The sequence below is a fragment of the Lonchura striata genome, chromosome 5, assembly GCF_046129695.1.
Source record: "Lonchura striata isolate bLonStr1 chromosome 5, bLonStr1.mat, whole genome shotgun sequence".
Taxonomy (NCBI): Eukaryota; Metazoa; Chordata; class Aves; order Passeriformes; family Estrildidae; genus Lonchura; species Lonchura striata.
Window position 1 is genome coordinate 39806902 of NC_134607.1, and position 24130 is coordinate 39831031.

A 24130-nucleotide genomic window follows, 5' to 3' on the forward strand; every position below is an offset into this window, starting at 1 on the left:
ATAATCTTTTGCCTATAAAATGTATGAATGCCAGAAAGAAAATAGTCCCTATAAAACCATAATGTTCTCCATAAGGTTTTGCCTGTAACATAAAATATCTTTAGTCTCCTCAACAAAGGCATCCATAAATGCATGAAAAAGAAAATGAATGCTATGCTCCCATTTTGAGCTATAAAGATTTGCAAATAAAACAAAGAAAAATACATCTAAATTCATAGATTGACCTCCTTAAATTGGATTAAGCAAGTAAGTAATTTTAAGTAGCTTTAATAATATTTGAGGCTTATTGTATTACATAGAATACTGTCCTGTCTTTGATACAGATATATGCTAATGTGTCCTTACTGGCACCAGTTTAAACAGCAGTAAGCCAGGAATAATGCTACTATGGTACATAATCTCCATAAGTAATTTTCTGAACTTGCTGTAGTAGCCATTTTTCCAGTTATAGGTCTGTTGCTTAGTGCATTTTTGGCTACAATTCTGTACATTGTCATTACAGTTTTGAAATACAGAAAATTCTACCAACAGCTAAAAAAAAGACACTGCACTTCAAAGCTAAGAATGCTAGTAGATTCATGCATGGACAGAAAGACCAAAGGCAGTGAACTGCACTTTCCAGTACACACTCTTATCAGAGTTACTTAAACATGGAATATTTTATAGACTAGGTTAGTTGCCTTTTAATATTGCATACTTTACCGAGGTTGTCAGTTGACCTGTGACCATGCTATTTAAAGCTAATTGAATACTGACATAGGTGAGGACAGATGGAGAAAACACACCAAAAGGATTGTATTTGTCCATATGAATCTATTGTATTATTTAATGAATTTCTAAAAGAACCCAAAACCACTTACTTTCTTGAGAGAAACAGATTCCTTTTTATCTCATGCACAGAAGAAATAAATTGGTCTGACTACAATGAGAGATAAAAGTGATTCTCTATTAGTGTGTTTTTAACGAGCATCACATACAGTGCAGATGTATAAATCAGAGCACAAATTCAGCTTCATGTTCTTCATTTTACTTACCATCAGTTCCTACTTTACTTTTAAGGTCAGTACAAGACTGGAAAAGACACAAGAAAAGACTGAATATTGAAGAATACTTCTTTAGTCATTAGTTGTTTGTAATTTTAATGGCGTTAGCATATTTTTGAAGCATAAACGAGTTAGCTTTACAATGTTCAAATACTGTTAATCTTAAAAGACTGCTCATTTGAAGCCTGCACTCTCCCACTCCATTTACAAACTGCCCCTACTCCCTTACACTTGATGATGCCTTGTTTGCAGTGTCTTGGTCAGGATACAAATAGAGTGGGCTCTGCAATGAATTTGCTCTTGGAGGTGGTTGTGTAGTAGTCAGTCTTTCAGAATTTCCTGGAGAATTCTCCCTCCACCTTGGACTTGCCCGCTCATCAGACATTTCCCACACAGATGGGCATGGAGAGGTAAAATTAATGGTGGATCGTGAGAGGTAGTTCTCCTGAAGACCTTCTTCTTGGAGGCACCTGTTAGAAAGCACTTCTTTTTCTTTGGAGTTTCGCCATTTCATCCTTCGATTCTGAAACCAGATTTTCACCTGTTTGCAAGTTAACAAGAGTTTATTATCATTCTTTGCTTTAAACAACTTTGCCGTAACAAGTGGTTTTTTCCTTTCTATCCTCCTAGTTCCACATCCTTCCTTATCTGCTGTTACAGTAGAGAACCAGTAAAGCCAGCTGACTGACACTATCTGAGAACTTTCCCATCACTATTTACTACATCTAGAACAAATATTCTCCTTGACTTTCACCACCTACAACAGATGATTACTTAGCTTAGAGTGAAAAATGGACAGCCCAATAGCTAGGGATAGAAGAGTTTCCTAAAAGCAACATCCTTCTAGACAGAAGAAAATTCCCAGAGAAAATTAGTAACATCATTAAGGAAAACTAAGTGATATTACTGGTGGTGTGAGGGCCTTCATTAAACAGAGGCTGTAAGAATCATGACAGTCCCTTTCACAAACATAGCTAAAATCAGCTTGGCCATACAGCTTCAAAAAGCATGTTGTGACATAGGAGATGGAATTGAAAATTTAAAGACATTTTGTTTACCTGACTACAGTTTTCCAGAAGTTACCTAGAACCCATGTGATTTTAAGATAAAATCAACTTTTCAAGAACTTTGAGTTCTTAAACACAAGAATTCAAAGGCATTTATGAAATGCTGGGGAAAGCTTGGGGTAATATAAAACCAGAAACTGGTTTTACAGGAAAAGAAAGGTGAGGGTGATCAATCAAATTATTCAGATTGTGTTCTCTTTTCCCTTCAACATTTGCATTTAGATCTAGTATTCTAGTATTTATATCTAGATACTGGATATGAAGACAAAAAGGCTTTGGTTTCAAATGTTTGAGAATCATTGTCTTAGATGACATGTACTGTTCCTCCAACACAACTGGTCAGAAAATTGAAGAAGTAAGCTTCACAGCAATTTCTTTTCCTTTCATGAGGGGAATAAAAAAAAGAGATTAATGTCATCTGGTCTGTCACTGTCATGAAATTATATTTTCATAGTAGTAGTGGTTATCTGTGTATTATTGCATTATTTTTTACACACCCAAATTCTCTTGAATAACATGAGCACAGAAAATAATCTTGAGGAAATAACTGTAACACTAGGAATTTGACTACAGTTTGGGAATTTTTTTAGGCAGCACACTGGTGAGTGCACATTTCCATTGAAATAGTTTTCCTGCAGAGATTACAGTTCTGTACATCACACTGAGAAACACCACACTCTACTTATTTTTGTGTTTATTGTTGCAGTGTTTGCAACAGCATCAGAGTCATCAAGTTGCAAGGAACCACCACAGACCATGTTAATTTTCTGTTCTACATGACCTCACAAACTTTTTTTTCCTCCCAGTTTCCTTCAGATTTTGTGTTCTTCAAGCCAAGCATTTTTCCTTTGTTTTTATCTGCAGATAGGTGAGGCCCTGAAGATTCCAGATTGGGCTACTGCTCCTCAGCACCACTATTAATGTAGCTGTTCAGTCAGAACAGCTCACGGGAGTCATTAGGCCCGCAGCTAAACTCTAAAATCCTGCAGTAGACCAACTCAGACTCATGCAAAAAATTCCATTAAATGTGAATTGGCAAGTAAAATGGGATTGTTTTAGAAGGTCCCCCTGCAAAGTTTTTCTTCTTATGGTATCTCTCAGCTGTGAAAATCTCTTTCTTTGTGCAGTCAAGTGTCTTTCCATAGGAATGGTTGCCTGTCTCTTTGGGCAGAACAGTTCCAGGGGAAGTGCTGTTGACTGCATTGTCCCTAGTTGTTCATATCTGAGTGCAAAGGGTGCTCAGTGGAATGATGGAATGATCTATGCTCTCATGTTTTATATACTGCCTTTAGAGCAGTGAGATGGAGCAGTTTCCTACCCCAAAGCTTCCAAGGGGGCTCTGTTGGACAGTAATAAAAGAGAGTTGGAAATGAAACACAGAGGTCATGTTTCTTTGTGTGAAAATTGAGACATCAATTTTTGAAGGTATACATACAGAAAATAAACCAGGAAACTGTTTAAGTATTCCCTGGTTTAAACTGCCATTGATTTACTGAGGTCTTTGCAGATAAAAAAGCAGGTAAAAGAGCTCAAGGCTGCCCCTGCACTGTTCAATTTTCCTCCTTCAAAGCTATTTTAAAGATTTTCCCCAAAAGGACATTCCTTACCTGAGACTCCTTTAGACCCAGGTTAAGGGCCAGTTTCTTCCTGTCTGTTTTACTAATATACTTCTGCTTCTGGAACATTTTCTCCAAAGCTTTCCTCTGGTCTTCAGAAAAGACAGCTCTTCTTAATATGCCTCTCCGGGATTTGGAGTTAGACTCCTGGGTTAGAAGTGGCAGCATACTTTCCTCTCCTAGTAGAAATAGATGAGAATTTCCCATGACATCTATTATGCATCAGAGAAATATTAAGTGCTGTTTATTATAATGTTTGCAGACTCTTGTCCCACTTTTGATTTGTTGGTGTTACAAGTGTGTTGTAATGCTTCAATCATGTTCATTAAGGATTAAATCCTCACTTGGATCTAGAGGTGTTGTCAGTAGTCAGGAGTTTCCCCCTGACATGGTACAAAGAAAATGAGATGAGTTCATAGAGGAATATTGGGACAGAGCCTATAATACTGCAGAATTCAAATATAGTCAGGGAGGAACTTCATTTTTCTTTGCCTGACATTACCACTGAATAAAATGCAACAAGTTTTCCTAGGAGTTTATTTACTCCTTATGTGGACTGTAAAATGAAAGAAAAGTGGTCTGTAATAATGATTCAAATAAACTAAATAGGCTTTCCTATAGATATATATCTATATCTATATCCATATATATATATATTTTTTTTTTTTATTATTTTTTTTTTTTTTTGTTACTAATGAAAGGGTTTCAGAGTAGTCTATTTCTCAGAAAATTCCTGGTCATTCACTTAGTTATTCTGAAAACTACAGCAATTTCTATATTAGAGCATTTGGAGAGTACTTGGACTTACTCCTTTCAGCCTGAATTTTGATCCTTTGACATCTCATAACACGCCCTGGGAGGGCAGTTTTCAGTGAATCCAATCTCATCCCCTCAATGCACACCTAGAGGGAGCCCTACCCTGGAAAACAGCCTCAAAGCTGGAGGACAGAGCTGAAGTGAAGAAGTAGAAATATACATACAAAGAGCACAGAAACCCCAAGATACATCTCTCATGTTCCTTACACCCAATAAAACCTAAATCCATAGTGCTTTCCCATGCTCTCTTTCCCTTAGAAATACATGGTATATGAGAAGCAATCCTTAGTGAGGCTTCCTATGCTTCCAGTGTACCCAGCTTCCTCAAATAATCAGGAAGCAGGAGCAGGGATCAGTTGAACAGAGCCTGTCATCATGCACGGCATGTGATAATTAGGGAGATGCAAGCAGGCCAGGAAACAGTGCACTTCGGCTCAGAAATTGTGCCATGGCTGTACAGCCACTGACACTTACAATCTTGCTGTAGGAGTGGCAATTCAGATGCAAGCTGCCCTCCTGCTGTCCACCTTCTCAAGTCCATGGGCCTAGATTGCCCTTCCAGCTTTTAGTTACAGCAGCTGCAAAGGTGCGCTGCTGCTCAATTTCTACAAAGGATCTGATCATTTTCATATCAAAGCCAAAAGCAAATTTCCCCTGAAAAGCAGCTTTTCTAAAATACTAAACATTTTTTGTGTAGAAGTCTATCTATTCTAACCAGCTGTAATGGGGTGGGGGGAAAATTAAATACATTTTTTCAATTGATATAGTGCTCTTGAAAATACTAATGAAATCCAGATGCAGCTTCCACAAACTGTCCTTGGGGCTACACTACATTTCAATTTCTGTATATTATACATATATACACATGGGTACATGTATCTTTAAACACCCACAAAAAAACAAGCACACATATACTGAGGATATTGTAATATAATGAAAAGAAACTGAAGTGTGTATCTGCATGCCTTGCAAAGTTGACTAAATACTTTGTAGCCATGTGTTACTGATTTGATATTACATACAGTGCCCCTGCATCCTGCTTCCAGCTCTTACCAGTAGAGCAGAGCATCAGAAGCTGAGCAAGTGTACAGTGATTATTCCCTAAAATAAGACTATCCCTGTGAAACATTACTGATTGCATTCTGTCAATTCTTTTCTTGAACTTTTCACATCAAGAAATCAAGATCTTTTTATTTGTCCCTCATAAGAGTGTGTGGTAAAAATAATTATTATGATTTGCAATGTTACAGTATAAATAATCCTTAATTTATACAGATGTATTTCAATTTTCAAAATTATATGTAAGACCATATACAAAAAATCATAACCTACTGGTTAATGACCTGATATTTATTACACTGTGATACACAGTCAGACTTCATCCAAACCAAAACAAACAATCTGCAGAACAAAAGTCAAAATACCAAAATGGAGGTTTTCACAAAGGGAAAGGTTGATATTTCTCTGGGGACTTCAGAGCCCCTTCATAACCCCACTGTATGCTCCAATCATGCTTACAAAACTGGGAGCAAGCTGGGAGCCCTCCTTCCTCAAGCCTGTTTTCTGTCTTTCTTGCTCAAACTTAGTGAATTTAGGTACCTTTTTCCAGGTAGCCTCTGAGAAGTTTCTGCTGAATTGTCAGCCATTCTCAGGTTTACTGGAAGGTAAGGTCTGGCAGCAGCAGAACTGGTACCATCTCTCACCCCCACTGTGGGATGAGAGACACCAGCAAGGGAAGAGGCGTAACAGGGCTGGTCCTCGCCTCCCAGCCTCCATTCCACAATGGAGTTGTCAGCCAAGGACAGAGGATGCCAAATTATGTGACCCCTTAAAATTTGTCTTGCCTGGCTGGTTGTTAACAGTCAGTCAGCAAGGAAACAACCTCCTGCTGGAGCCTCAAGGCACAAATTAATTCCTGTACAGGCAGTATGTAGGGTCCAGCGTAACACCTATATTAGACGAATTTAATAGTGAGGCATCTCTACACTCTAAGGCACAATATATGATGAATTTGAAATGATTAACTGAACAAAATTTAATGATGAGCAGAATGCTCAGAAGCAATAACAAACAGCCTACAGAGCAAAAAATCTGAAACCTACCACCGAGTAGCCTAGAGAATTTCTTTAAAAATAAGCCATATTCTAAAATGCATTCCAACTGTTACACAAAAACAAAATTTCAGTGTGTAGATTATAGGATTTTTCAGTGCAGCAGGACAGGCAGTATAAATATACATTTCAGCAATTTTAGCAAAATTAAATATGTCAGTTTGCAGCTCATCACTCTGAACATGCAGCAGGTTTAGTGTTCTGCTGACACAAATGTGACCAACTATTTCCTATGTTACTGATTTGATTTTTGTTAAGTCTTTCCTTTGTATCCTAATATATAGTGATAAATGTCCTCTTAATCTGTGGAACAATCTTCATTTGCCTTCATGGCAGAGACCACCTTGAAGGAGCAAGTAAAAGCTTTAGTCATGGTTTCCATTTTTTCATTACAATTCAATACATTCTAGTTAAATGGACAATTAATAGGTCACTTCCAAAATAGCAGTGTATCAGTCCTGGTTAATAAACAATCCCCACAGTTGATAATGGGCCTATGTATTCAGCAAGTCCCTGTATACACTCAGCTCATCCACTAAATCCCTTTTCAGGTAGACAGGGTTATATGGGAAGATGAGCTAGAATGAGTCTATAAAAGTCAGTTTCATTCACTGCTTTATTTTTCAGTCAAGTGCTTTAAATGGTGTCCAGAAAATCTCTTGGAATGTGAGACAGGAGAAAAGACTGGCACATAGAGTATTGCTTTATGGCTATACAAAAGGGCAACTGACCCTTGCCCAGGCCTTTTCAATGTGAAATGGTTCCTAAAGTTCATCTGCACAGTGAAAAATTGTGGTGAGGTCGCGTGTGGATGAGTAAAGTGAAAGTGGTGATTGGTCATGGTGCTGTCAGCCATTGTGGGAGAGCCGAGGCCATGTAAAACGCTCTGTGGGAAAGTGTCAGCCCCCTAAAGAGGTGCTCAGAAACTTGCAGCTCATTAAACTGCCAGCATTTGCTGCCTCACTTGTCAAGAATCATTCAACTTAGCAACTGTCCTTCTGAAACATTCATAAAAAGCATGCACTTTAGTCAGGAATGGTTTGAATGCAATTGTGATAAAAAAGTATATGCCAGAGCACGTAAAAGATCCAATTTTCATTTGGATTTGACAAGCAATTTGTGCTTTTTTTTCTGTTTTGAAGACAGAAAATGCTACTTCTGTTTGCATTCCTGAGCCATAAGCACAAAATCACGACTGTCCATTCTTAAACTATTGCATGCAATCTTCCCAGTCAAGGATAAATTTAGTTTTGGATTAAATGGACTTTTAGTTCTGAATGGATAGTGTACACTGGTCAAAATTCTCTTCAACATACTTCTTCAATTTTTTACATTATGATTACAAAAGAGAAACAAAATTAAACATGTGCACACATTTGACTGCTACAAAAAGCATGTCATATAAATGTTGTATTTAAATGATGCTAAAGCTTCCTGAATCATAATTTACCCCTAAAAAACATTAAAATGCAGCACGCATTTTACGATCCTCCAGCTCTTTTCTTATTTGCAAGTGTTTATTGACACTGATTTTTAAAAGAGTTACTGATTTTAAAGAATTGTTTCTAGCAAACTGAAAACAAGGCCCTTTCCTAGGTTAGCTCTGTCTGGGTGTCTCAATGCCATTAGAAACCTCTCACAATTGCTCAGTGTACTTAAGTTTGATAAATCTTTGGAAACCCTCTGAATAGGATTGCTGTGATTTTACTAAGGAATTAGCTGCTGCCATTGCATCACCAATTAGTTTTCCAGAACACATTAAATCCTGCTGCTTTGGTTTACAGAATAACTCAAGCATTACTGATGAAGCATAAAAACTTACTTGGAAAAGCAGTGGGGGATGCAGGGTGCTGACAGGACCCACCGCAGCATGCTGAGTAGAATGGCGGGGCTCGGAGAAAAAAGTGTTTGGAAAGAGCTGCAAAGAAAGCATAGATCTAATTGATTATCCATTACGCTTAGGTGATATTCATAACAACAGTCCTCCAAAAAGTCAGTGTGTAAAGTCCTGCCCCACAAGCTCTTTTTCCTTTTCTCAACATGGTGATATTTTTAAGGCAAACAATGATAAACCAAGTAATTGCTCTTTAATTTATCAAGGCTATTTTACATGTGTAGCTTACTATAATATGCAAAACTCTCCCCATATTTATAAGAATGAAGCTCTGCAGACTAGAAATTTCCTTCTGTAATTGCTGTAGTTATGTGAGTTTTCCTAAATATTGGCATTGAACACATTGCTTCAATAGTATGTTGTTGAAACAATTAATATAATGAATCTGAAAGTTATTTAAAATAGCCCTAGTACGCATGCCATCTTGCAAAAAAAAAATCAGCTGGTACTCCAATGCTGTTAACAGCACTCAAACCAATAATGTCCTCAATAAGAAACCTTTATGAATAAAATTTAGAAAATGCCATGAGATGAAACAGCTGAGCTCTATAGGCACATACTACAGGGCCTGATACTGTTATTCTGAGTGTCAACTTAGTCTTGCTGGACAAGTGCTCTAAATTTAAATAAACTACTTGCTGAAGGCTCTGCTAGATACAACAAAAAAAAATCGGCAAAGTCAACTCACAGAATTAGGTAATATTTGGTAATTTTTTAATGGAAGTTTTTAAATCTCTTATATCTAAAAAGGGCTTTCAAATCATGGAAAGGTCTTCATTATCTATTTGTCTCTCAATTTTTTTCCATAAGGCTCATGGGCTTTTCCATTAATCTTAATTACCCATCAATTTCTGCTTATACTCATCAACAATGAAACCTGGAATAATTTTTTGTTGTGAAAAAGATACATCATTGCTAGATCTGTACACTTGTAAAATGAGATCAGTATCAAAACATCTATGTCACTTTTTGTTTCCGTTTAGGCAGAAAATAAGTGGATCTAGAGCCTGTACTGTAGTTGTCCAAATCTCCAGAAAAAAAAAATTAAATTAAAAAAAAAGTAACTGCATAAGTCAGTAAAAAACTTAATAAATCAACAATCAGAAAGAAAGGTAAATAGATAAATGTATCAATGTATCTAAGCCATGCTGCTAATTTTTTTAAGTTTTTCAACTGCAATTAAAAATAAAGATCATTCAAAATTAAATTTCTGAGTATGTATTAGGACCTCAAAATAAGTTTTGTGATCCTTAAATTTGCTGTTATCCCAGAGCAAAAAAATTATTGCTGTAAAATATTTGCTTAAGAAGTATGATGCTGGTGATATTCTCATGAACAAAGAGGTTCCTGAGCTCACTTCTCAAGATTTGGTTTAGATCCTGGGAAATAAACAATGCCATGATGTCTCTCTATGCCTATAGCCAACATGTATGTCCAGTTCATAATCTTTTTTAATGTGCTGCAGCTATACTGATGCACAGGTGAATACTACATTATGTATGTGAAACTACATCCCTACATTTACTGAAGCTGTTGCATTCAAACCAATGTGCAGCAGTTTTGCAGAGTTACATCAGTAAAAAAAATGCGACATAATACAGGGATATTCAATTCTGTCTTGGGAGTTCTACACACAGAAAAATATTAATGCTTCAACATAACATATCCAAGTATATTTTTTATATTTGATAGAAACAACACAGTTCATCACATTAAATGGCTTCCACTACCTGTATGAAACTCCATTAACAGAATTAAAATTGTCCAGAATTATACTGGAATTATACCTGTAGAAATGACATAATATAGTTTTGAAAACTAGAGGATGGACTAACTATTATTTTCTTTTCACATACATCACAGTAACTCTATCAATATCTGCTGATCAAGAGACCTAAAGCAAACACTCCTTGCTATTCACACAAGGCTGAAAATTGCTGAGATGTCAGAATATTAATTATGCAATTTTTTGGCCAGAATGAGACATAGTAACCAAAAGGCAGCTGCTGCTCCCAAAGATGTATAGGAACCTAAAGCAGGGGCAAAATCCTAATAATTTGTACTCTGGACACTTAGGCTTTTTCTGCTTTATATCTTCATTTCATAAAACTGAGACGGTGTGAAACTAAGTTTTTCACAAAACTCAGTCTTTACAGGTTTAGCTTCACACATGCATGAAAAATATCCAAGTATGATTTAAGTGTCTTTTGACACTCCAAAAACTGTACTATATACCTTAGAAGAAAATGTATTGCATCATATATACAAAAGTATTAAATACCTAGTTTTGCTTTTTTTTCACAAAAATAATACTTTTGACACTGATGCTGTTATGCAAAATTTTATTAATAATGTTCATTACATTTACCTTTGTGAACAGAAATCATTTTACAGACAATAAAATAATACTAAACACGTAAACGGACCTCAAGCTTATCTAGTGCTAAAACTCAGAAAGCAGTTCAGATATTGATATTTTAAAATACACTGCCTGCTCTGAAAGTATTCTAAATTGAAAAGTCCTTCCACTATAAAAAGTCATACTGACAATGGGATTGGAAGTTTTCCTTCCAGCTATCCATCATTTTGAGAGTAAGGTTCCTAAATACAGCCCAGCTCAGTTATGCACTTTTGAAAATGGCTTATTATTTAAGGACACTGTTTACTCTTTCTAATTCTACTGTTGTGAAATATCAGGCATCAGGAAAGTGGGAAGGCGTGAAAGAAAAATGGCTATTGAGGGAAAGTGAAACTGATGGTAAACTTCTGGTATTATCCATACGGATTCCTTCACTGGACATGCTGCTAGTTTACTGGGGGGCCACTGATAAAAATGTAGTATCAACCTGTGAAGAGAGCTGGAACACGTCCAAAAAAATTATTCAGAAAACTGCCTAGAGCCATCTAACAAAACTAACAACAGGACCAGAGAAACCACAAGCTGCATGAACACTTCAATTCTCCAAGTCCACATGAATTGCTTTCCACTGTGACACCTAGGTTCCAGCCCTTGCAGGAAACTTAAATATAATTATCAGTGGCTCCTACCCTCTCCATGCCTCCTACACAGCCTTGCTATTGAGAAGATGGGAATCTACCTGTGGATTTACTATTTTTTTTCTGTTTTTGTCCTTCCTCAGGATGCCCATGTACTAGTGTGCAACAGCACTTTACCAGTTCTTGTCAAAACAGGCATCATTGTAAGTTCTCTGTCTAAAAGTTCCTTGCCCAAGTTCCTTGTCTGGGCCTCCTATACAGTCAATGAGAAGAGATAAGTAGCTCTACATAACCAGTCATCACCTTAAAACAGACACAGAAGGAGTCTCTCCCTCTGTAGGCATCTCTCTGTATTAACTACAGCTTAGACAAGACACCTACTTTTTATTTAACAGGTGAATTACCATGACATTCTTCTTATCCCTCACAGGTAACAACAAAAGAATACCATCATCTATACAGGCATAAATATTCTAAAATATGTAAAAATTCAGCTAGAAAGTAATTAGTTATTTTCTTTGTTTCTCAATATAATAGAATTTGTTTAGAAATTATTTCCTCAAGCATGCAAAATTAGGGTCAGCTGCTGCAAGCTGACATTTCATTGTGTTTTCATTGTTGCAGCATTAATTCAAAATCTTACAATAGGCCAAAATGCATCATTTATTCCTGTGGTTTGCACTGATTAGCCAAAATTTTTTACCTGGAATAGTCTTGTTGCAGCATTGCTAGCTCTGAACAGACAAAAGTCTCAAGATAATATAACCAGTGTTAGAATAAAAAAAATAACACATTATTTTTTCTTTTTTTTTTTTTCTCTAACAAAAGGGGTTTAGTATTTTTACATTTGTACAAGGAAATACTTTTTCAAGTTGAAACTTGAGATATTCACATAGTCACAAGGAGGAACATTCTCAACACACATTCAGAATACATCAAGAGAATATGTGCTACAACTGCAGACAAAAGCAGCCTCTCATGAAAAAATTTTGTAAGCTTTTCAGCACAAAGCAAAAGCCACTTCTCCAGAGTGATAACTCACCTCCAAGAAATACAGTCCAGTTTACTGAAAATATTTGTATGTGTAATTTTATAAATTTCAGGGTCTGACATTTGAAACAGTCTCCTACTGCTTTATGTACCTGCAAATGTTTTCATTTAAAAAAAAAAAAATCTCCCCTTTCTGCTGTGGGGTCATGACTGACCACAAAAGTACCATGTAAAACATCAGTTATTTTGAGAGCTGCTTTATGAAAGAATGCAAATCACCTTCATTAGGCAATGGAAGCAGAGAACTTGCCTTCCAAAATTTAAGAGGATTTTTTAACAGCAATACAGACACAGTACAATAAAACCTAATATCTGCACTTGAGTTTGCCTGATGAGATTAATCCTTACCAAAGCCATGTATTTTCTAAAATCATGAGGAATATACTACAGGATTTCAGAAGACCAGCTCTTTCTGCCGTACAAAATGCATTTTACAGAAGTTAATTCACTAACTGTAGGCATGACTGATACCATGGTTTCAAATCAGTCTATTTCTTTTCTACAAACTCCACCTCTTGTCTTCCTAGCAAAGCTCTGAGATGTTCTGGTAGTATCTAAATCTTGCCAAGGACGAAACACGGGATCCTCTTCCTTCTAAGAGACGGCACCGTAAGAGTAGCCAAAGGAAGTTGCAGTGTCCAGCCAGTGCTCATATTCCTCACTCAGCACAGACTGCCAGACTAGTGGCTGGGTCGGAGAGTAGCTGGCACTAGTCTAGCTCTGGCAACCTCACAATAAGGACAACAGTTTGTCCTTTAAAAGCCATTTTGCAGCCACTCTTAAAATATGCTGGGCATTCCAGACCAATTCTATTAAATGGCTCACAAAGTTAACTGGAAACAGGAAACGTGCTAGTCTGTGATTTCTAATACTTACAAAAACTTCTTTGCTTCCAAAGACAAAGTTTCAAAACAATTACAGCGTCTCAGTGCTCCTGGCAATCAGGGAATAAGAAAAGATGCCAAATAGATCTCCCCACCTTAAAGAAGCTTTCTATCTCCAGAAAACACCAAGAAAACAAGAAAATCCTAAAACTTGTCAGTCATCTTGTTGCTTGAGTTAGATGAGTCAAGACAAAACATTGGGCTCTTTCCTGTCTTTTATTTTACTTAAAGCTAGTGTTACATGTCGCTTGAGGACAGACCCTGGCTGCCAGTTGGCTTGAAATCAATAATTAATAAGCATTAATTCACTAAGAGGAGATCCAATTGGAAGAAAAAAATATCACTTAAATTTCAGTAATTTAATTATCTCCTGGTTGCCATAAAGAAACACAAGACACTTTATAAGAAATAAGATATGTTTGTAAGTATTACAGGATAGAATTGGTGTCATCACCCGAGAAGGAAAAAATTGACATCATTTTCCAGAAACTTAGCCTGCAGAAGATTTGGTTTAATTTCCTTGCAATACTACCAGTTTTCTGTATTATCTTACATAAGTCACCCCATTTATTTTTGCTCCAGCTTCTCCTCTACACAATAGAAAGCTCTCTTATCTCACTGGCACAATGTGACAATAACTGCATCAAAATATAAAGTACCCAAATGTTACAAAATGAAAAGACACATCTATAGCACAAATGTATCTGGATATCTATAAAGTACATCTGTAGATGCTTACTCTAAGTCAAATTTATATTTACTGTACAGTTCTTCTGATTTCTTTTGTGTTACACGTGCTGTCCTTCATCCTGCTCTATTGTATTCTGATGCTTTAGGCAAAAATCCCCTAAGACAAATTTCTCAGCAAGTTTTACAATTGAATTATGTGTTTGTTTTGTTGCAGCTTTCAATCTCCTTTCTCTGTTCATCTACAAAAATGCAAAAATTAAAGCAGAAAGCCAGATCCTTTCCACATGACCATATTCATGCTGTAAAGCACTTACTGTCAACCTCCACCAGGACAAATTACTTAAGAAGACAGGGATATTTACAAAAATTATTTCAGGTAGCAGAGTAACTTCACATTTCCCAAGGAGGTCACTCAGCTCCAGCGCCAGCTAATACTTCTGGAAACTAAGTCATGAGAAAATATTTGGAGTGGACCTCTTTATAGAGGTAGCACCTGTACTACAAGACACAGCATCTCAGTATCATCTGGCAAATTTTTATGTGTCAGAAAACACTGAAGAAAACTATCAAGAATTCTAATTTATCCAGAAGAGAACAGTAGGCTTGGAGTCAAGGGACTAAAACACAGATTAGCAAGAAGGAATTGAGGAGCAAAGAGCAAAGGGGCTTCAAGTGAAGTGCAAGAAAGCCTGGGAGAATTCCAAGCCAGTATAAATTAGCACACCACTGCAGAAGGCTCATGAGTTTATCATATAGCAGTAATGCTCCTTCTACTTTTCCTTCCTGAGTTTTATATAACATACTCTTTGTTCATGCTCTTCTTAAAGGAAACCAAACTAATTTCAAACACCTGCAATGATTACATTGAATTTTTTTAAATTATATATATGATTAAATATATATATAATCATATATACTATTAAATATAATGACGGAAAGTGATTATTTAAACTTTTACAGACAACAAATATATTTATGTCTACCATGCTTATTAGATAATATAATATTTAGGGTGTGACACTTCCTGAGTACTTGTTCAGTTTTTTATTCATGCTACTTTTGTACAAGATATACATAAAATACACATGCAGATAAGTACTTGAAATAGTCCAACTAATACTTTGAAACCTGTAAATTATGGGAAGGAAACTTGCTGATACAACTCAGTTGCTAAGGAGTTAGGAAAAGTCACCATGATCAGATAGCCCAGATCAAGAATGCCATCCCACCTGGTCTCCTTTGCCACCATGGATAAGTGTTTTCCAATTTACAGAAAGAATACAGGATTTACATTCTTTAGCACTTTTATGGAGTGTTAAAATGGAGTGCTTTCTTCATGTCTTTCCTTTGGATACTTACAAAAACGGTTCAGTTTATTCAGTTTAGTCCCTGGTGTGATTTTACACTTCTTTTTGAGGACTTTTGGTGACCTCACTAGAATTTGGGACTACATGAGTAATATACTGTTTCCAAAAAGTCTGGTACTTCTTCAATTTCCTTTTTTTTTTTTTTAATTAAAAAATAAAAGAAAACTTGGCTTATGCCAAACTAGTTTATCAGGGGACTTTTAGTCCCTGCATGACCTATAAAGCACTTGCTAGTTCAGAAAGATTTTTTGAAGAAAACTTGCTTTACAATTTTCAATAATCTTTTTTAAGACTTCAAGAAAGATTTTCTAAAATGCTATGTGATTTGGGGGTTCCAAATATGAGTTTATTCTTTAAAAAATATCAGTAAATTTAAAAACCCTACCTAGCACAAATTCTTTAGTTAAAATATCTTCACTAGTCCCTGAATGCTAAAATTTTTGTTCTGTCAAAATGCTCCTTTGCCCTATCACTGCATAAACAAGAAACATTACACACAGCCTGACCACCCCAGCCCTAGTCACAAATGCAGTGTCTGGTCTGAACAGTTTCCTCAGTATACGCCTACACCAGAGACAAGGGACTCCTTAGAAACCACAAACTGGCTCAGCAAGACAGTTCCAATCTAATTCAAATTTGTGACTGTTGAGACAACCAAGTGTCCTCATCACTTTAAGACATACAAGTGAGATCAGAATCAACAGATCCCTGTTAGAATATAAAAGTCATTGTCGCAAGTGTACAGTCACAGGAGAATTTTCTTCTGGGTACACAATGACTGAGGAAACACTAGTATTTCTCCCTGTTCAAATCTAAGAGCCTGGTGCATTTACCAAGATCTGTGGGAGCTGTGGAATTAGAAGAAGAATAGGACTGGACTCAAAATCACTAGTCAGACTTATCACACTAAAATCACAACTACTACTATGGGTCGATCAAAACAAGAAATATTCCTGGAAACAAGCATTTACAAAACTTGATATTTGGGAACTTCTGCAGCAATTTACTTATAGCTATTTAAAACAAACGAACAAAAACCCAGACAAACAAACTAACAACAACAAATAAAACCCAACAAAATACCTTTACCTCTAGCAAACAAGAGTGCTGGGGCATCTGCTAGCTTTTTTTCTACGAATAAATATAGCATTTTCTCTAGAACTTTTTTTCAGGATAAGGGCAAAGGGCTGGCAAGAATAATATTCACCGAATTGCAGGATGATACTTGTCCTGTTCCCTGACAGAGACTATGGTTAAACACCTTTAAGTAACTGATAACGCTTAAGGTAACACTTACCTGAGAGGTCAGGAACATTCAGAAACCTTATTGTACACTTTGACTCTCTCCTGCCTACCTTTAAAGTATGTAATGCTAAAGGATCAAATACTGCTTTGGATTTTGAAGAACAATTTGCAGGATCTAACTGAAATAAAATTATGTTTGAAAAGAAAACAATTACTTCTGTTTTCAAAACAAGCCTTTTGGTTTCGCATCTCAAAGACTTAATTCAATAAATACAATTCTGCTCGTCTGATTTTCATTGTAAATGCAATTAAAACGGCGTGATCATAAATAAAAATTCTTAAAATACCGCATAATATTGGAATCATTTATGCATTCTAATAGAAAAGTAAAATACTATATAGTATTTAGTATAGACTATACAATATAGTCTATATAGTAAAATACTATATAGACTATATTAACTACAATCAGTTCCATAACTAAGAGAAGTACACACTTCTTAAAATATGTTGCTCATGCCCAGACAAAATGTATTTATACGAAAATCGGCACATTCAAGAAAGTGAATGGGTTTTGAAAACCTGTGTGCTTCCAATTCCACAGCAGGGATTCCTGCGGGCCTCTGGCGGCCGCAAGCTGATCCCCACCGCCCGGCAGGGCGCTGGCTCTCAGTGTGACACCGGAATGAACGGCTGATAACGCATCTTTACAGCTCTTTAAAACTTTTTTTATATTTCCCCTGTCCCTGGTTTTGTCAAAGCTTCCAGAAAATAGCCTGTTCTACATGGCTTAATTCTCCTTTTGACAGGAGAGCCTTGCTGTCCCCCACGGCAGGGCGTGTATAGAAAAGGGCTGCTGCCTCCCGAGCTATCGCTACTTATGAGGATGGGACCGCTCGCCGTCCTTCCAAAACCTGGAATTTCAGACTTTCCCGGGGCGCCTGTTGGCGGCGAAGCTTCTACCACCCCTTGAGGCTGCGGGACGTCAAGACCTGAAAGAACTGCGATTAGGGGCGTTTAACATCACCCGACGCGGCCATCACAGGGCTCTGTCGCGCTCTCTGCACCCGCAGGTGCGCCGGCCGGCCGCCCGGCGTCCCGCACCGCCCGGCGACCCGCACCGCCCGGCGTCCCGCACCGCCCGGCGTCCCGCACCGCCGGCTCCTCGGCGTCCCGCGGCCGGCGGCCGGGCGAGCCCCTCGGCCGCAGTCCCGGGCGCAGCCCCCGCCGCGCCCCGGCGGCACGGTACCCACGGGGCTCGGCGTCCCGCCGCCGCCTGCGGGCTCCTCGGGGCGGCCGCGCCTCTCCTGCCCCGTCTCCGCCGTGCGGAGAGCCGGCCCGAGCCCTCGGAAAGCCCCTCGGTCCCGTCTCCCCGGCGGCAGGACCGGGAGGGGCCGGCGCTCACCTGTGGCTGCCGGCGGGAAGATGCCGCCTCTCTCCGCCGCCGCGGCCCGCGCTGGCGGGCGGCCGCCGTCCGCCGCAGAGGGGTTAAGCACTTGGAAAGCCCATCTTGCCGGGAAGGGACCCCCTGAGGGGTCGATTTGTTCCGCCGCGGGGCACAGCTTGAGGGGCACGGGGTTGGCGGGGAGGGGACGGAGCTGGGTAGGGCTCGGCGCCCCGGCCCGCAGCAAGTTCTCGATGAGGAAACTTTTGCCCAGGTTGCCGAAACCTGGCGCCGCCGGCAGGTTGAGGAGAGCCGAGGAGCCCACCAGGTCCCAGTAAAAGGCGCTGGGTAGCATAGCGAGAGTTTCTACCCTCCTCGCCCTGCCCAGCCCGGCCCGGCCGCCGCGGCCCCTCACTGGGCTGGGACGGGGCGCCGGGCAGTGGGGGCCGGGCGGGCTGGCGGGGCGCCTCCCCGAGGGCTGCGGGCAGCGGAGCGGACGGCTCCGTGAGGCCGTCCGTGGAGACGCCGCGCCTCTCCGCCGGGCTGGAAGGTGTGTCCAAGCGCATTCATTATGTCAGCCGGGGACGAGGAGTGATGGACGCGGCCAACAAAGCCGCCTTGCCCAGCAGCCCCCCGGGCGGGGGCAGGGCGGGAGCTGAGGTGGCTGTCCCGCCGTGCCCCGCCATGGCGGCGGGTCGCGGCTCCGCCGAGGGGTGCACCTGTGCGAGGGGACGGGGCCAAGGGAAAGGCCGCTGGCCTCCGTCCTGGCGGGGAAGCGGCTCCGGTACTGGCCCGGAGAGATCATGTCGACCTAATGATCCCATGAGGTAATGGGAAGATAGTCATTAGCTCACTCCCTCTGGGCATTTTTATCTGGCCTTTTTTTTTTTCTTTCTTTCTTTCTTTAGTTACCCACACATAGCATGCACGCTGGATTTTCAACACTTGTCTTAATAAATCTGATTAAGATCAGCACAGTACTGTTAATCATGTTTTTCTCAAGATGCTGGACAAAGCTTTGTGTGGGCATAAACATTCTTTGTCCGGAATAGCTTGGTCCATTTCTACTCCTTGCATGTATTCTTCATTTGCTTACAAATCACATAATATGGCAAAGATGTCTCATTTTGCAGTTCAAACATGCGTGCAGAAAGTTAAAATTGGATGCTGTTCCAAAGTCCTGAAAACATCTCCCTGTTTTGCAGAGAAATCCTTTTATTTCAAAGCAGCTGTTCACCAGTCTAATCTTGAGACTATTCCCTGCAAAATCCTCTGGAGGAGGTGCATCCCTTATTTTTGTATAGCAGCAGAGGCATAACCCTTGGACATCAGGTGGCTCAAAACTAAAACCATCTGGACCAGTGGAATCCTCTGTGCCCTTGAACAAGAAATGGGAACAATATCTTAACTGCTGTGATACTGTTATACCTTGGGAAATATAAATTAGATGCTCACATGTCCAAATATTTCCTTTACATCTTTGAGTAGGTTGGCCCTGCTAGAATTTTGGCACTTAACTCCATTGGTACTAAGATACGGTGAATGGGAGCCTAGAAATTGATAAGGTTGCTTCATGCCAAAGACCCCTGTATTTTGACCTTTTGTCTTACAGCAGTGGCTGTGAGCAGAAAGAAGTCCAAGATGAGTCTGATAGTTTTGCCCTGATACATTCTCATAAGTGTTCTCAGCCTAAACAATTTCCACAGCTTGAACACTTGTATTTCCAAATCTGAAGGCCTTCATCAAAAGATATTAATGCAAGTATTTAACTCGTGAGCATATTGAGACTCTTGCTTCTTGCTGTGGAATGGACAGAATCCAGGCTGTTGAATCCCAGACTACATCTGAAGCTACTGTGCATTGTTGTAGTATAAGGTGCAGAAATTATGTTTCTAAGGGAAAGAAGGAAGTCAGGAGGGCACTGGCTTCTGAGCATTGCAAGTAGCTGCCTTTCCAATTACCCCTCAAATTTATTCACACTTAAGGATTTATTTTGTCTTTCATTTCACTGATCAAATTCTCAGAGAATTCCCAAGGGCTGGACATACTGAAAACCATAATTCAACACTTGGGATATACAGTTAGTCCATCCAGCTGTGCTGCATTAATAAAAGGTATTCATCAGGGAAATGATGGTTGTCAAAGACTGTAGCCTTCAAAGACAGACTTGGGTTTTGGTTTCATCTGAGGCTACTTTTGATGCCAGAGTGGCTGCTAATGTGTTACTCTCAGCTGTGTATTTTGGTAAAGTATGATTAGCAAGTTTCATGTTTCTGTGAAATATAAGCACAACACAGAGAAATACAACACATGTCTGAGTTGGAAGGGACCCACAAGGTTCATTAACACACGTAGCATTTAACTGCATGGAAGAGACTGATCGACCCACATGAGGAGTTAACAATTCATGGCAGGTTGCATCTCTAGTTCCAGGATTTAACGCATGCCTTACAGTGTGTGTTTAAGCAGTGTTTCTGATTTCATCAATCAGTGGCCTCTCACCCATGATCTGACTCTGTTGTCATGGCTGTACTAAAAACCCACCAAATCACAAGACTCAGTTTTTAATAAGACAGGAAATACTATTTTTTGAGAGATTCCCAATGGAGACCTCAAACTGGTTGTGTGATGTTAAGCAAGGGTGGTAGAGCAGAATAGCAAATCATTAAACCAGGGCAGCCTCTGAGCACTTAGTCTCTGGGACACACATCTGCAGCTCTGCTGAGCAGTAGCTACCAAATTCCATCTATCCTCTAGGAATGTGATAAGTGAGGACAGTCAGGCCCAAGAGTTGTTACCTGTCAAGAGCTGGAGAGCACAGCACAAGAAAATATAAATTCCTTCTTCAAATCTGCAGTATGGAATGATTTGAGAGTAAAACAAGTGTCATCCCTAAAATCCAGATCCTTTCTGGTGAGTAGCTCTTATTTATTTTCATTTGATTCTGCAAACACTCTGTTTTTCCTGACTACAAGTTTTCCCAAAAGCAGCTCCAATCAGCATGGATAAAATGCATAGAATTGATTTAAGAAGAAAAATTAATAATTTAAATGCCCTTTACCTTCTATTAAAATTGGATATGCAAAAACTTCAGCACACCTGCCATTTCTGTTGTGAAGACTTGACATGGTGTGAGCCATCGCCTCCATCCATCCACACAATACTCCTCTCTGGCAGCCTGAGATGCTCAAACTTTATGGAAGCCATATAGCTTCCATAAAGCCAAGAACAAGGATCTTGATATAGAAACAGATGCACACTTGCAGGAGACAGAGATGAGTTAATTAAATACAGGTCTTTTCTAAGGCTGTCTTTGCTTAGATGTGCTAAAGGCAGCTCTACCCAGTCATAATTTTACTGGACTCTGTGCATGACACTTTAGAAGCATCTATTTGAACTCATTAAGGATTTCCAACTTGGCTTTTCCAGTAAAAATAATAGCATGTTTTCTACATTTCTGCTTGTAAGCTTTGGAGTGACATATTATAGCCAAAGGAATTATACATTAATCCTATCAAAGCATTTTTTGTGATTGATCCTGAGTTTCTCTGGCAAAAAAGGCTTTGGACTTACACATTGAAACGTATTTGTAATAACACAGCTATCTGCCATTTTCCAAGTTTGATGGATTTTCCACACTCTTGGAGATAATTGTCTCACACTGTTTTGTCTAACCTGACCATGTTAGACAGCAGCATTTAAAGAATGTTCTTCAATGTATTACCGAGTTTGGCAATCTGAGCCTGGGTTATGTCATCACTGCAGAGCTGCTTCAGACTCTTAGGCAGATTTTGCTCTAAATTTCCCCATTCAAAAATTCTCCTTTGACATTTTGGTGGTGATCATTTCATGGGTGTCTTGGTCCAAGAAAGTTACTCAGTCAGGTTATGCTAACCTGGATGCAAACTACTTAGGTTAATTCCAATTCAGAGATATCTCAGAACAGCAATGGTAGAAATAGTGCTCAGTAAACTAGGAGCAAAACTCCAGCTGTGCTGTCACAGCTCAGTATTTTCTCCATTTGTCTCGTAAATATTTTCTGTGCATTGGGAAACATAGTCCATATTCAGAAAATAGAGTAGGAAACAACACTGCTGTCTTGCTCTGAATGCAGCAGCAAATGGACAGCCTCAAGAAGAGCCTGGGTGGGCTTGTGTTGGATACTGGCTTCCTCTGTTGCTGCCTACACAAGCCACTTACAAGCTTCCCAATCATTGTATGCCACAACTGCCTTATGAGGAAGGAGCAAAACTGGCATCCAGCCCACAACATTAGAAGATTTGGGGCACTCTGTTGTTGTAATTCTAATTTCTGAAGGAGGCAGTTTGCCTTGACACTTACTTCTCTTCCTACCTCCCGCTGTTTCTTTTTTTACAGTCCTGACATCCTGAAAGCAATATAAACTTTGCCAGGTTAGTCAGTCTTTTGAAAAATCTAGATTTAACTAAGGAATTTCACAGCACTCCCAGCTGAACTTAACCATTCACCAGGAAACTGCTGTGCTTAGGAGTCACCATCATTCTGAACAAACACAGATGGAATCAGCATTCTTTCAATCCAGTTCCATAAAAAGCTTCAACAGCTCGATTTCAAATGACTGAAGCAATTTCTGTCAAATCTGGCTTGGCATTAGAGCTCAGCAAGTTGCAAAAAAAAATAAGTGAAATATTGAAGTGTGAAAAGAAATTGATTCCCTGTCAAGTTATGTTGCAGATGTGCACAAAATCCTACTGCAGCATGCACCCTGACTTTTGTGTATGATTTTAACATATGTTGAAAGCTAGCTATATGGATGTGACTAAACTTTTTAAACTCTGCTTCTTCCTGCAGAAACCACACATGGAATGCTTCAGTCATACAGGACTTTATTTGGAAATTTCATTTTCCTAGTTTGGAATTTTTTTTCACCCTTGTGACATATCAGGAATAGTACAGAGCATGTGAGAAAGCTTCTATAAAGGAACTTGTAATTCATATTAAATTAGATGGTAGCATGGTCTATTGTTCCCAGTCTGGTACAAAGGATTCAGAAAGAAATATTTAAACCATACAGTGATTTCACAGAAGATGATTTCTATTCCTAAGAATAAATCATATTTACAACTCTGCTGATATGAAATGCACAGCTTCCAATAGTCTGTCCAGTACTGTTTGATATACCTTGGCATGATTTACAGCAGTGTTGAAACTTCAGGCATCTGGTGATATAAAAATCAGAGCAAGATGTTTTCTGAGTGTCTTGGGTCTTTCACACAACTTCTATTTGTGTACATTTTTCCCCTGGGGATAGCGATGGTGTTAGAAATTTTAGTAATTGTTTTAGGGAAAGTTTTTCAATTTTGGATTAACCAGCTGAAATCATAGTTTCAAGCTACATTTTTACAAAAGACTTAATTATTAAATTTTCTTCTAACAATTTATATTTTTTAGTAGTTAAAGAAGGTGAGAGGGCAACAGTTTTCTCTCTGTCTCCTCCCTTTCCCACTGACTTCCTCTCTCCATTCTCTCATGTGGCCTACCTACCCCATATTTCCTGTTTTACAGCTGCTGACTCAGTTTCCAAACTTTAACATCTTCAGGTCAAAGGGCACAGCATGCTGCTGCACTGCTCTAGTAGAAGTGAGTCTGTCTCAAAGTAACTGAGACAGATGGACAACCTTTTTCTACTCCCTCTTTCAATTACTGTATTAATTTCTTTACTGTACCTAGAAGGGCCTTTCAATAAGATACATGCAGATAAGGCCGGTAGGGGACAAATCAGTCACCATCATATTATCAGAGGATGCATACTCTCTTCATGCTTCCTTTGAAAAAAGAAATTTCAGTGATTTTTTTTTAAACATTGTCCTTAAACATTAGAAATAATTGTTTCCCAAAAAAATAGCAGAGTTTCAAGTGCAGTTCTATGTATGAAAAAAAGAATATTTGCTCACTTATTGACATAATTAAATTCTTTTACACTTTGT

General features: G+C 39.0%; 1 protein-coding gene across 1 annotated transcript; it reads right to left on the reverse strand.

Annotated features, from left to right (window-relative positions):
• Window positions 1–793: 793 nt before the first annotated feature.
• On the reverse strand, window positions 794–18557 carry DBX2 (developing brain homeobox 2). The gene is made up of 4 exons (XM_021547416.3): window positions 18186–18557; window positions 8476–8571; window positions 3718–3905; window positions 794–1584 (listed from the first exon to the last, which is right to left on the reverse strand). The coding sequence occupies exons 1-4, from the start codon at window positions 18517–18519 to the stop codon at window positions 1261–1263; spliced, it is 942 nt and encodes a 313-aa protein (XP_021403091.2). The 5' UTR covers window positions 18520–18557; the 3' UTR covers window positions 794–1260.
• Window positions 18558–24130: the final 5573 nt, after the last annotated feature.

Coding starts and splice junctions, on each gene's coding strand:
- DBX2 (XM_021547416.3), bottom strand. CDS start 18,519: ATGCTACCCAGCGCCTTTTACTGGGACCTGGTGGGCTCCTCGGCTCTC. Junction 3,906..8,475: donor ATCCCCCACTGCTTTTCCAA/GTAAGTTTTTAT, acceptor TATTTCTACTAG/GAGAGGAAAGTATGCTGCCA. Junction 1,585..3,717: donor TGGGTCTAAAGGAGTCTCAG/GTAAGGAATGTC, acceptor ACTTGCAAACAG/GTGAAAATCTGGTTTCAGAA.